The sequence below is a fragment of the Castor canadensis genome, chromosome 4, assembly GCF_047511655.1.
Source record: "Castor canadensis chromosome 4, mCasCan1.hap1v2, whole genome shotgun sequence".
NCBI lineage: Eukaryota > Metazoa > Chordata > Mammalia > Rodentia > Castoridae > Castor > Castor canadensis.
The window spans coordinates 113,124,248-113,136,509 of NC_133389.1; the positions used below are offsets into that span (position 1 = coordinate 113,124,248).

Here is a 12,262-nt window from a genome sequence, read left to right on the forward strand (position 1 = left end):
TATTAAAATTTCTTGAATACTAATTATGTGGCACTGATTACCCACTTTATGCATCACCTCATTCAATCCTCAAAACTTCCCTGTGAATTAGTATTTGTAAACCTATTTTATAGATGAGGAAGCTGAAGTTGGTCTACCAGAATGTAAATAATATGCCTGGCATAAGCATTTGTTCCCAGAATGCCATCTGCTTCAAGACATACTTGTTGGATCACTGAACTTTAACATCTGGTTAAAGTCCAGGAATTGCCTAGGGCTTCAATCCAGGGGTTGTCTTACCCTAAAGACAACGGCTTAAATTTACTTCACTTTCCTGCCCCTCCCTCAGTCAGGTCTGTATTAGACAGTTGTAGAGAAATAAATGGGTATAGAGGACATGGCTCCATGCCAGCCAGATGGATAGCCCAGTACAGATCCCTACAACCTAGTAAAGGTGTTCCAAATATGCTTTGTTTAGAGGAGCATCACTTAGCTGGTGGCTCTCAGTTTTAGAAGAGGAGTCAAGGTAGGTAGGTAGTAAAACAGCTCTGTCATAAATCTGTGTGCTAGTTGGGCTTCTGTTAATAGTGAGACATCCAAATAACATGGCTTAAGCAAGATGGAAGTATATTTATCTATTATGAAACAGTCCAGAGAGCAGTGTTCCAAAGCTAGCCAGGTCACTTTGCTGTATCATGCCATATCTGGGCCTAAGGCAGTTCCTGGTTCTCATTAGGTCTCATTGGATAAAGAACCAAGAGACTTGTTTTTTGAACAAGAGGTAGGGAGTATGGGAGGAGGAAAAGAAGAAAAGTGATAGAGAGTAAATAATATTTAAATACATTACATCTGTGTAGGAACAAGACACAGTGAAATGCACTGAAAACTGTTGAAGAATGCAGGGTAGGGGTAAAGGGTAAGGAAAAGTAATAGAGGGGGTTAGACAGATTCAAGTACAATGTATTTACTGGTGAAATATCACTGAAAAACCTCATGGCAATGAGCCAAACTTAACAGTGAAGGACAAGAATGAAATACAAGTCATGTTAAAGGGATGGTACTGGCGGGAGAGGGAAGGTAAAAGAAGAGGGGTTGAGGTACTTTATACATGAATGAATATGGAACATTGAAACCTCTCAAAGTCATTTTAAGAAGTTGAGTTTGGGAAGAGGGAGACAATATGTGTATATATGGAAATGTCACAATGATACCCCCTGTGTAACAGTCACATTCTAATAAGAACTTAAAAACAAAAAAAAAAAAAAAAAAGAAGAAATAAGGAATTGTAACTCCACCAAGTAGCCATGTGCCAGCTGAAATTCCCATAGACAACCAGCCATTTCTGATTGGAGGTATATGAGGGCCCTTGCCCTCCCTTGACTCCCCTCTGCTCTCTCCTCCTACTTTACTGTGCCCTTCTTTTGATTAGTGCTGGGCTGGGCTGTTCTGGATGTGCTGTGATATTCAGAAAGGACCAGGACCAGAACCAAGATCATTACTTAGATTCTTACATTTCTTGGAACATGGTTTTGTTTCTCTATTTAGTACTATGATACAGAGGTTTTATGGAGTATAGAATAAGACTTATTTCCTTGTGTTCTCAATAAATTTTTACTTTAAAATATTTCTTTTAATTTTTCATTTTCCTCTTAAACCTTAAAATACTGAGTTTTAGAATTTTATAAGTATTGATTACTTTTCAAAAGCAAAATCTTTTTATTGAGCTTTTTGCCCATACCTCCTTACAAAATAATAATGGAACATAGCCCCTGCTGAGTGTTGTGTGTCTGGGGATGAGAGAATGAAACACAGGCCTCAGGACTAATGGTTTCTCCATATGGTTGTGAGTATTGATGGTGGTGCTCTCAATATCATCATGAAAAACATATGAGTAATTAACGTTGCTATGAGATCCTAGTTTTGTTACTATTTCTTTACTTCTCATTTTCCGAATTTTGAAAAATTACTATTCCAAGATCTCAAATTCAAATTTATTTTTATAATACCATCAATTTTCTCTCCAGAGCCCTCAGACTCAGGTTACATTTGTAAGCATATTAAATACAGTTTTTCCCATTGCAGTTTATAATTGGAAATGAGAAAATTTTAAAGTATAATCTCAACTAAAGCACTCCTTTTTTAGGAAGATAGAAAAAGTTTTTTTGAGTCTCAAGCATTTTGATCCATAGCAATAGAAAATTCTTCTATCTTGTTCAATTTCTTATTCTCAGGACCTAGAATGTCTGATATGTGAGAAGTACGGTACTCAAGTAATTATTGACTAAATCATATTTAACTTTTTATTTTTTTATTCATTTTTTTGTCTTTTATTATTTCTTCATAGTTAACTTTTAATTAAAAAATTTTAAAATGCACTTTTTAATTTGGAAGCTCAAAACTGTAAAATATGTCCCAGATACTCAGCACATCCACACAGTTTTATAAGCACATCCAAGTGCATGCAGACACATGAACAGGTGTGCATTTATGTACAAGTCAGGCTGCTGGCAACTTCATCTGTTTGAAACACACTCAAGTTCCACTGAAAATGTCTCTGAATAACTACAGAGCCCTATTTTGCCCATTAGCCCATCAGTCTCAATTTAATCTATTTTAACTAAAAATGTATGATTTAGGTGTCTATGGAATGTGTTTTAGATGTGCATATTTCATTAAGCAATGAGAAGAGAGGCACCAAAGGCCAGAATTAGGCTCTCCTAACAGACATAGCCCCTGCTGAGTGTTGTGTGTCTGGGGATGAGAGAATGAAACACAGGCCTCAGGACTAATGGTTTCTCCATACAGTTGTGAGTATTGATGGTGGTGCTCTCAATATCATCATGAAAAACATACGTGCTCCATATGTTCTATTTAATCAGAACAAACATAATCAGTAGTATTTGAAATTTAAAATAAATTTGCATTTGAAGGATGTACTGGATATCCAGAAATTTTAATTCTGTAGGTCTTTATTAAAACAATGACAGAAATGAAAATTATTAAATAGCACAAAAGATCATGATAGGTAGTTTTTGTTTTGTTTTTTTTAATAATGCATTAAAATGTCACAGCTAACTTAGAAGAATAACACTAGGAGACCAGGTAGAATTTTGTATTTACAACAATAATTAGTGTCCATTGAGCACTTACTGTGGGCCTCACTGTGCAAGTGGTGGAGTGTGGACCTCATTGGTCACATAGTTCATAAGCAATTAGCAGCAGTTCTTCCACCCACACTCACCCAGCAGTCTACCATGCATACTGCTTTGTGCTTTTGGAAGAGTTCACCAGAGCCCTGCTTAGTTGAAGCAAACCCACTTCCTAGCTGTGACTCTAGGACAGCCATGTAGAGTTTCCAAGTTTCTGTTGGACAATGAGGATAAGAGAAGCTAGTTGACTGTTAGTGACAGAGGCCATTATGAGACTCACAAGTATAAAAGTACTTTGTATTCCATAAATAAGGGTGGGGCATGGTGGCTCGTGCCTGTAATTCCAGCTACTGGGGAAGCAGAGATGAGGAAGATTGTGATTTTAGGACAGCACATGCAAAAAGTTAGCAAGACCCCCATCTCAACTAACAAGCTAGGTATGGTAGGATGTATCTGTAATCCTAGCTACAGGGAGGCATAGGTAGGAGGATTACAGTTCAAGGTCGACCCTAGACAAAAACACAAGAAAAAATAGAGTGAGACCTCTCCCAGGAATGAAGTAACTGATTAAGTGAAACAAGCCCTTCCTGACATCCATCTAAAGCCTTTGACTTCTGTGTGCCTTTCAATGTCACATTTTCTTATCAGCCCTCCTGGGGTCTAAGCCTTTCCCAGACTCAACACCTGTTGCAATGTAACCACAAGCAAGTTATTTAAACTTAAAAAAAAAATTAAAGCCAAAAAAAGGGATAGATATGGCTTACATGGTAGAGCACCTGCCTACCAAGTGTCCCCAATACCGAGTCCAGTCCCCAGTACTGAAGGAAAAAAAACCTCAAAATAGTTTTATAAAAATTGTTATGTGAAGCATTGTTATGCTGTTATAATTAGCAAAATGAGAATCAAGAAATAAGAATTAGACTAATTTTGGCCTCATATTTTCACATTAGAAATCTGAATTTTTTTTCTCCCTATATCAAACCCTACCTATCTCAATAAGAAGAGTGCCAGTTACACTGTGTATGTTTCATTCTACCAATAAGTAGGCTACATAAAGAAGACAGAATAGTGAAGACTTTGCTCTGTGCATTGAGTAGTGAATGTGGTATGAACTGAATATGTCATGAGAAGCCTGAACATCCTGAGTTCTTATCCATCCAACTAAGTATATACAAAATTTCTCTGCTGCTAATCCAACTCATCTGTTATCCATATGTCCATCGGATGAGTTCACCTTCATAGTCTGACAGGCCTTCAGAGGGCAGAAGCCATGTCAAGAGGGCCCTCTTTACCTGCAGGTGAAAACAGAGCCATAGCAATGAAATGACTTTTAAGGATGTTGAGGTTTAATGAGTGAAACATCACTCAGTAGAGGTTCCATCAGAGAACCTCTACTCTCATAGGCCTCTCATTCACAAGACTAACATCTGTGTGTACAATTCATACATCAATGCACAGTGCCGGTGGGCACCCAGAAATTCATCACTTGTGTTCTTAAGTCCAAAGTGTGGAAAAGCAGGACTAGCCTAGTTCTTCCACAGGACAAGTGAGCATTACTTCTGATCAGCTTTAGTCAGCTTCAGAGGAAGCCTTTCATTGCTTCATGCTTTGGGGGACTCAGCTTCCTCACCAGACTACTAGACCTCCATTCTCTCTCCCTTTTTCTCCTTCCTTTGAGAATTGTTTCCTATTTCTGGTCTTTCATGTGTCCTTTTTACTCCTTCTACAACCCCTCCAGCAGCACTCTTCCCCTATTGTTTTGTCAGAGAAAGGAAGGTGGAGAAGAGTTTTAAAGTTTGAGATATGAATAAGTCTGTTCTTTTATGTTATAAACTGCCGGGGACAAGTGCCCTTGTCATATATTCTAGAGCACTAATAAAATCTCATGAGTCTTACGCTTTTTTATGTAACACAGTCATATCCACAAATAATTACAACCATTTTTGTGTGTGTGTGTGTGTGTGTGTGTGTGTGTGTGTGCGCGCGCGCGTGCGTGTGTGCACCCTCCCCACTCCCAGGGTCATGCTGTCTTCAAACCTGGCACCATAGTTTTTTCCTAATTGTAAACTCATGATGAGATTTCACAAGTGCATTGAGTAATTTAATTAGTTTAATGTTCATGGAAATTGTTAGAAGGTAAAATCCCTACATAAATGCCAAGAATTATGATTGCTTGCTTCATGAAATTCCCAGGACTCAATTTCTCTTATAATCAGTCAACAAAAGTATATATGCAATACCTTGAAAGTATTTCAAAATTAGATGCGTATTTTGGTTGAGGTTAATACTGACTATTCTTGCTGATTTTATTATTTAGTAACATATGAAGCGTAAATTCAGACTGACTTGATAGCTCTTTAATTAGTTGTACCCGCAATGTAAACTGACATTTGGATGCTGCCCATCAAACACTGCATTAGACTGTCAGATTATTTTTTAAATGTATACTGAATTTGTCACTATAGTAGGTCTCATTTGAACTTAATTTTAAGTAGAGAATTTACATAAAATACTTCATGGTTTTTTTGTTTTTTGAGACGTAGTTGCCCATGCTATATTGCCCAGGCTGATCTCCCACTCCTGAGTTCAAGTGGTCCTCCCATCTCAGCCTCCCAAGTAGCTGGGACTACTGGCACCATACCATAGCCAACTTATACTTTGGCATTAGATGAAACAAATAAAGAAAATTTCTAATATTAATCTGTTTTTAGATTCCTATGCCATATAAAATTATTTTCTCAGTTTATTTTGTCATGCAATTTTTGTTCAAACATCATTTTTATTCCTATTTATACTTCATTCTCTTTGCACAATTTTTAAAACTCTTCTATAACTGTATTTAGAGCACCTGCAAACAAACAATGAGCAATAAAAATGGGTTAGGTGGCAAAAGCAGTAGGCACTCCTTATTTAACCTTGATTCTTTGGGCATCTTCTTTTTTAAAGTAGTTACAAGATATTTGGGAGTTTAGTTGTCCTCAGTATACAGGAAAGAAAAGTGAAATTTTGGTTGGGAAAAGTAACAGCATAGAGCATGAGCCAAAAAATGTAGCAGTTGGCAACTTTCATGAGGTGTCAAATTCAAGCTGATTTTACTTTTCAGGAAAAGATTTTCTCTCAGGCAGTGCCACTCACTCTGGATAGAAGAAAGCATGGGAAAACAGCTTAAGGAGCATTGAGGTGGGCACAGCTTATGGGTGAAGAGGAGGAGAGCAGCGTGCATACAAGAGATGTAGGCCTGGAGCTTTGCAGAAATGGCCGAAGTGTCAAAGGTCAGGAAGGAAAAGGTAAGAGACAAGATGCATTCACAAAGCTCAAGGATGGATTAGTCATAGCTGTTGTCTTTTAAGTGTTCATTGTGTCACTGGACACTGACTGATTCTAGAAAAGGCACTTGGCTAAGTAGACAACATGGTGGGCCTACTTCTTGGCAGTTCAGTGAATGACCTTTGGCATTTGACTTGTCTGGCTTAAATGTTGAACTCATTCTTAAATGGATAGTATTAAATCAAGGTAGTAACCAAGATAGCAAATGTGTTTCAACAATTTTATCAAGGAAACTACATGTGAAATGAAAATTTTATTTTCTTTTGAATATTTTGACAGACAAAAGCAGACTAACAGCAAAGAAGAACCTTGAAATGTATCTTATTTTATATATACATATATATATATATATATATATATATGTATATCAAATGTAAGAGTTCTTTTAAATCAAAATCAATGAGATATTGCAAGGGAAAAAAACCCTACAAATCAGTAAGTGCAAAAATGTTTCACAAAATATTACCAAATCTAATTCAACAACATGTAAGATGTTAATCATGACCAAGTGTGTTTTGTTCCAAGATTACAAGGCTTATTTGCAAAATAAGCCATGTAAACAGAAAGAAGGTGAAAATCCATGTAATTATCTCTGTACATAAGGAAAACAGCATTTGATAAAATTCAACACTCATTCATGGGAAAGTCTCTCAGCATATTAGGATAAAATGTGAATTTAAAAACCAACAGCAAACATTATATTTCATAATGCAAGACTGAGTGCTTTCCCTTTAAGATTTTATTCAGTATAATAGAAATAGAAGGCACACAGATTTTAAATCAATAGTAAAACTTTTTTTCACAGAGGAAATGACTCTGTAGAAAACTCTGAAGCAAGTCAGCAAACTAGCTAACTATAGCCTACAGTCTAAATTCATAGCACCACTTACTTTCAGGACTTGTCCCTATTTTTTGGTTTTGGTTTTGTAAAAGGTGCAATCATGTTAGAAAATAGTATGATAACTTCTTATAAAGTTAAACATAGACTTACCCTGTGACCCAGCCGTTGTCCTAGTAACCTAAGAATGGAAAGAAAAAGGCTGCACAAAAAACCTGTCTATGAATGTTTATAACACCATTATACACAACTAACAGCCAAATTAGAAAACATTTAGTTGTCTATCACTAGGTGAGTGTTTATATTGTTTAATAATAACATGGGACTATCTCAAAAATACATTGGGTGAAAAAAGATGTAAGAATATATACTGCATTATTCCATTGGTATAAAATTGTAAAAAAACAAAGCCTTTTTATAACAACAAAACCAATCCATGTGGTTGCCAGAGAACAGGGGGAGGGATTGAACTGGAAAGAAGCCAAGGCAGTTTGGAAAGAGTGTAGGGGAAGAAGGTAATAAAAACGTTCTAAATGTGACTGGGGTTGTGGTTTGTTGTTTGAGACATTTAATAAAATCCATCAAACTCTACATCTATAAAATGGGTGCATTTTGTTGTATGTATATATATATAGAGAGAGATGTTATATCTCAATAAAGTTGACTTTAAAAAAACTTAAATGATTTTTAAAATCACAGTAAGACTTGGCTTAAACTAGATTATGACCTTCCTACAGAGCAGATCTTGGGTAGACACTCTTAGAAAACTCTCGTGTAGTCAGTACTAAGGCATGGAAAAACTTGAAAGCAGTATCTGAGTGAAGATAGAAACAAGATAGTACTGTAGGCTGGGAGTAGGGGAAAGAAACTCCCCTGAGTCAGCCACCAAGGTTCAAGGAGCAGAGTTCAAATCTATGCCAAAAGCTGGGTGCAGCTGTTAAATATAAAAGATTTGTTAAATTTAATGTTCATTTTTTTTTTTTTGTAGGAGAGGAACATATGTAACGTAATTCACTATGACTGGAATCACAGATAAAGTCATTTGAATGGCAGACAGGAATTCAGACTATTAACTGTGGAGTACTTTGTATAGGAAGTGATTTTATTGAAATAACCTAAGGAGACTGCATTAGTAGTTTAAATAAAATCAAGCCTGACTCATGTATTTGAGGACCAGGATTGTAGAAATAACATCTTATGTTTGAGGAGTATTTTAAGATTGGAACATTTTTATTCATATTTGAAAAAAATAATTGATGGATAAGTAAAATTTTTCTCTGGAAAATTTTCGTATTTTTATTTAGCTTCTGTATGTTAACGCAAAAAATTTCTGCTTTGCATTATACAACCCCATAAATGCTAAATTTACAGTATTGACACAAAGATAAATTTACAGGGTAAGGTCATGGTATTTTTGTTTGTTTGTTTTTGGCTTTTTTTTTTTTGTGGTACTGGGGATTGAACTCAGGGCCTCATGAATGCGAGGCAAACACTAAACCACTGAACTATATCCCCAGGCCCCAGACATGGTTTTTTTACATCTAAAAGGTAAACTTGGTGGACATGTTGACTTGTGTAATCCCATTACTCAGGAGGCTGAGGCAAAAGGACCAAGGGTTCAAGGCTAGCCTGGACTACATAACAAGACCCTGTCTCAAAGAACATGGGTTATGGATATAGCTTGGTGGAAGAACACTGGGTCTTGCATGTGCACTGAAAAATAAAAGATAAATTTGGGTCAATCTATTCTGCTTTTTAATCCTTTAAAATTTTATTTTCAGTGTTTTTTTAGGGTTTTTAGGCTAACACTTAGTGGTCCCACACATAAGTTCCCTTAAGGGGTGTGCTTTGGGTGAATTTGGCCCCCTTACTGCCCTAGATTTGGACTTCTCTTCCACACTTTGGCGGACTGCTGGACCTGAGGTCATTAGGCACCCTTTGAGGTCATCCATGTCTCATCCTTCTCCCTTTGTTTTTTGTTTTTTGGTTTTTTTTTGTCACAAATGTTAAGCTTTTTTTTTTAATCTTCTTGTACAGATTTTATTTATATATGTATGTATATATATATATAATTTTTTTTTTTACCATTTTTACATTTATTCACATGTATATACATTGTTTGGGCCACACCCCTACCCCAGCTTCTGGGCAGAGCCTGTTCTGCCCTCTTGTTCTCCAGTTTTATTAAAGAGAAAACATAAGAGACAATAAGAAAGACATAGCATTTTGCTAGTTTGAGATAAAGGTAGCTATACAGAGAGATTCCTAGTGTTGTTTCCATGCACTTGTGTATCACAACCCATATTGGTTCATCTCTACCAGACTGTTTACTACTTCCTAGTCTCAGCCAGTTTAAGGTTATTATATTCGCTCCTCTACAGTGAACACACCAACCACATTCAAGTTTTAGGTTTTCTTCCCTTTCCCTATTCCTCCTGTGCATGTTCTCCCCTTAGTGTGCGACCCATGTCCAATAATATTACTGCATTTGTTTTAGGTCTGTAATCCACATTTGAGGGAGAAAATGTGATTTTTGGCTTTCTGAGCCTGACTAACTTTGCTTAAGATGATGTTCTCCAGTTCCAACCATTTACTTGTGAATGACAAAATTTCATTCTTTGTGGCTGAATAAAATTCCATTGTGTATAAATACCACATTTCCTTGATCCATTTGTTGGTAGTGGGACATCTTGGCTGTTTCTGTAGCTTGGCTATTGTAAATACTGCTGCAATGAACCTGGGTATGCAGGTTCTTTGGTAATAACTTAGTCACATTCCTTGGGGTATATCTCTAGGAGTGGGATTGCTTTATCATATGGCAGATCTATAGTTAGTTTTTTAAGGAGCTGCCATATTATTTTCCAAAGTGGTTGTACTAGCTTACACTCCCACCAGCAGTGTAAAAGGGTTCCTTTTTCCCCTCATCCTGGCCAACATTTGTTGTTTGTGGTGAGAATGGTAGCAATTCTAATATGAGTGAGGTGGAATCAGTGTGGTTTTGATTTGCATTTCCTTTATGACCAGGTATGGTGAGCATTTTTTCATGTGTTTTTTGGCCATTTGGACTGCTTCCTTTGAAAAGTTCCTGTTTAGTTCAGTTGCCCACTTTATTGGCTCAATTGATTTTGGAGGAGTTTAGTATTTTGAACTCCCTGTACTGGTTTTCAGTACTTTGTCTGATGTATAGCTAGCAGAGGTTTCCTCCCACTCTGTGGGTTGTTTCTTCAATTTAGAGACCATTTCTTTTGTTGTGCAGAAGCTTTTAAATTTCATGTAGTCTTATTTGTCCATCCTTTCTTTTAGTTGAGTTCTACTGAGGAAGTCCTTGCCTATATCTGTTGCTTCCAGAGTATTGCCTGTTCTTTCCTGTACTAACTGCAAGGTTTTGGTCCCACACCTAAGTTCCCTTAAGGGGGGATGTGCTTTGGTTGAATTTTGCCCCCTAGATTTAGACTTCTTTTCCCAGTGTTGACCATTTCCACACTCTGGGGGACTGCTGGACCTGAGGCTATTACGCACCACTGCCCCTTTGAGGTCATCTATATCTCATCCTTTTCCCTTTGTTTTCTTAATCCTACTAACTGATTGTCTTATCCTTTCTTATTGTGAAGAGTTCATGCATTTGATTTTGTGGGTTTCTTTACATCCGTAGATGTGGTTAGAGGATGGATTATTGTGTTCTTAATTATACTACTACTTATAACTGGACATAGATTTGTCTTTGAAGAAAGAAGGACATTAACCCCTACCCCACACCACTCATTTACCTACCATTTTCCTATGGAATTTTAGCCGTCAGTGGGTGAATGATCCACATACCAGACCTAGTGTTTTGGCAGATGTGGCTTCTTCCTGGTGGAGAATGTTAATGGGGTTGGGCTACCGTATTCTTAGGTAATAAGAATCTGACCAGCCCTTCTTGGAGTATGGCTGATAGGTCAGTTTCTTTCGATTCATCCACCATGTCTTCTTGTGAAAAATTTATCTTAAAACAATGAAATTGGGCAATGAGGAAGGCACCATTGGCAATCACCATAGTAACAATTATTTTAGATACAAGTCACTGATAGATGCTACAACTAGTGTTGAAGTATGATGAGGAGCAGGTTATGTACAGTCTATTTCTATAATATAAGAATTCCTCCACAGTAAGTATCAATTCCAAAGGAAAAAAAAAACAGCAGCTTTTCAGTGAAGAAATCTGGCACAGTTCACCTAAACCAAGTGATTTAAATTAACGGCAAGGACAGGTCAGTACCATGTGCCTTCTGCTTTTTTCCAACAGCTTAACATAGATGAATTAAAATAGGCTAAACTTCAGGTATGATTTCCTATCCTCTGGTCCTTTCTGCTTTTAAAATGCCCTGACCAGTTTCTCTGAACTGTATTGTCCTACATGAGGAAAAACTTTGAATGCCTTTCTCACTGTATTATATGCCATAGTATTTCAACATTTTGTGACTAGTATGTTTCTATACCCTGCCACTGTACAGACACCTTTCATCTTTTAAGGTTCTTTGGTATATTTTTGTTTCTTTGATTTTATTGAAGATACAATATTATGATAAACATGTTTTCTTTCCGTTATTGCTCACATTCTGTGAACTTACAGAAACAGAATACCTAGGTTGTAAAAATACCTAAGATTATGCCATATATATATATATATGTGTGTGTGTGTATATATATATAGTTTTATGATTTTAAAACCATCAGTAATATTCAACTTAACGTAAATAACATTTTACCTCATTACTAATGGTAATAATACAGTCCAACATCATGGCAAGGAAAGAAAATACCAGAAGGATAAAGCACAAATGGAGGATCAAAACCTCAGTCTTCTATGGTTCCTTCTGTGGCCCAACTCTAAACAAAAGCAATAAAAGTAAGTGATTATTCAAGAAAAAAAAAAAAGTTTATTCTGCCTAGGAGAAATTAAATCAAGCAGTCTATTAGTGTGTCTCAG

General features: G+C 36.5%; 1 protein-coding gene across 15 annotated transcripts in view; it reads left to right on the forward strand.

The window, feature by feature from the left end:
* Nucleotides 1-12,262, forward strand: part of Pkp4 (plakophilin 4) — a 243,636-nt gene that overhangs the window by 90,993 nt on the left and 140,381 nt on the right. For 2 of the 15 annotated variants that reach the window (XM_074070849.1, XM_074070850.1), the window contains one exon: nt 6,232-6,415. The exons of the other annotated variants lie outside the window; for them this stretch is intronic. In XM_074070849.1, coding sequence (XP_073926950.1) covers nt 6,383-6,415 — 33 coding nt within the window. In that variant the 5' untranslated portion in view covers nt 6,232-6,382. The remainder of the gene's footprint in view (nt 1-6,231; nt 6,416-12,262) is intronic. 15 annotated transcript variants of the gene reach the window in all.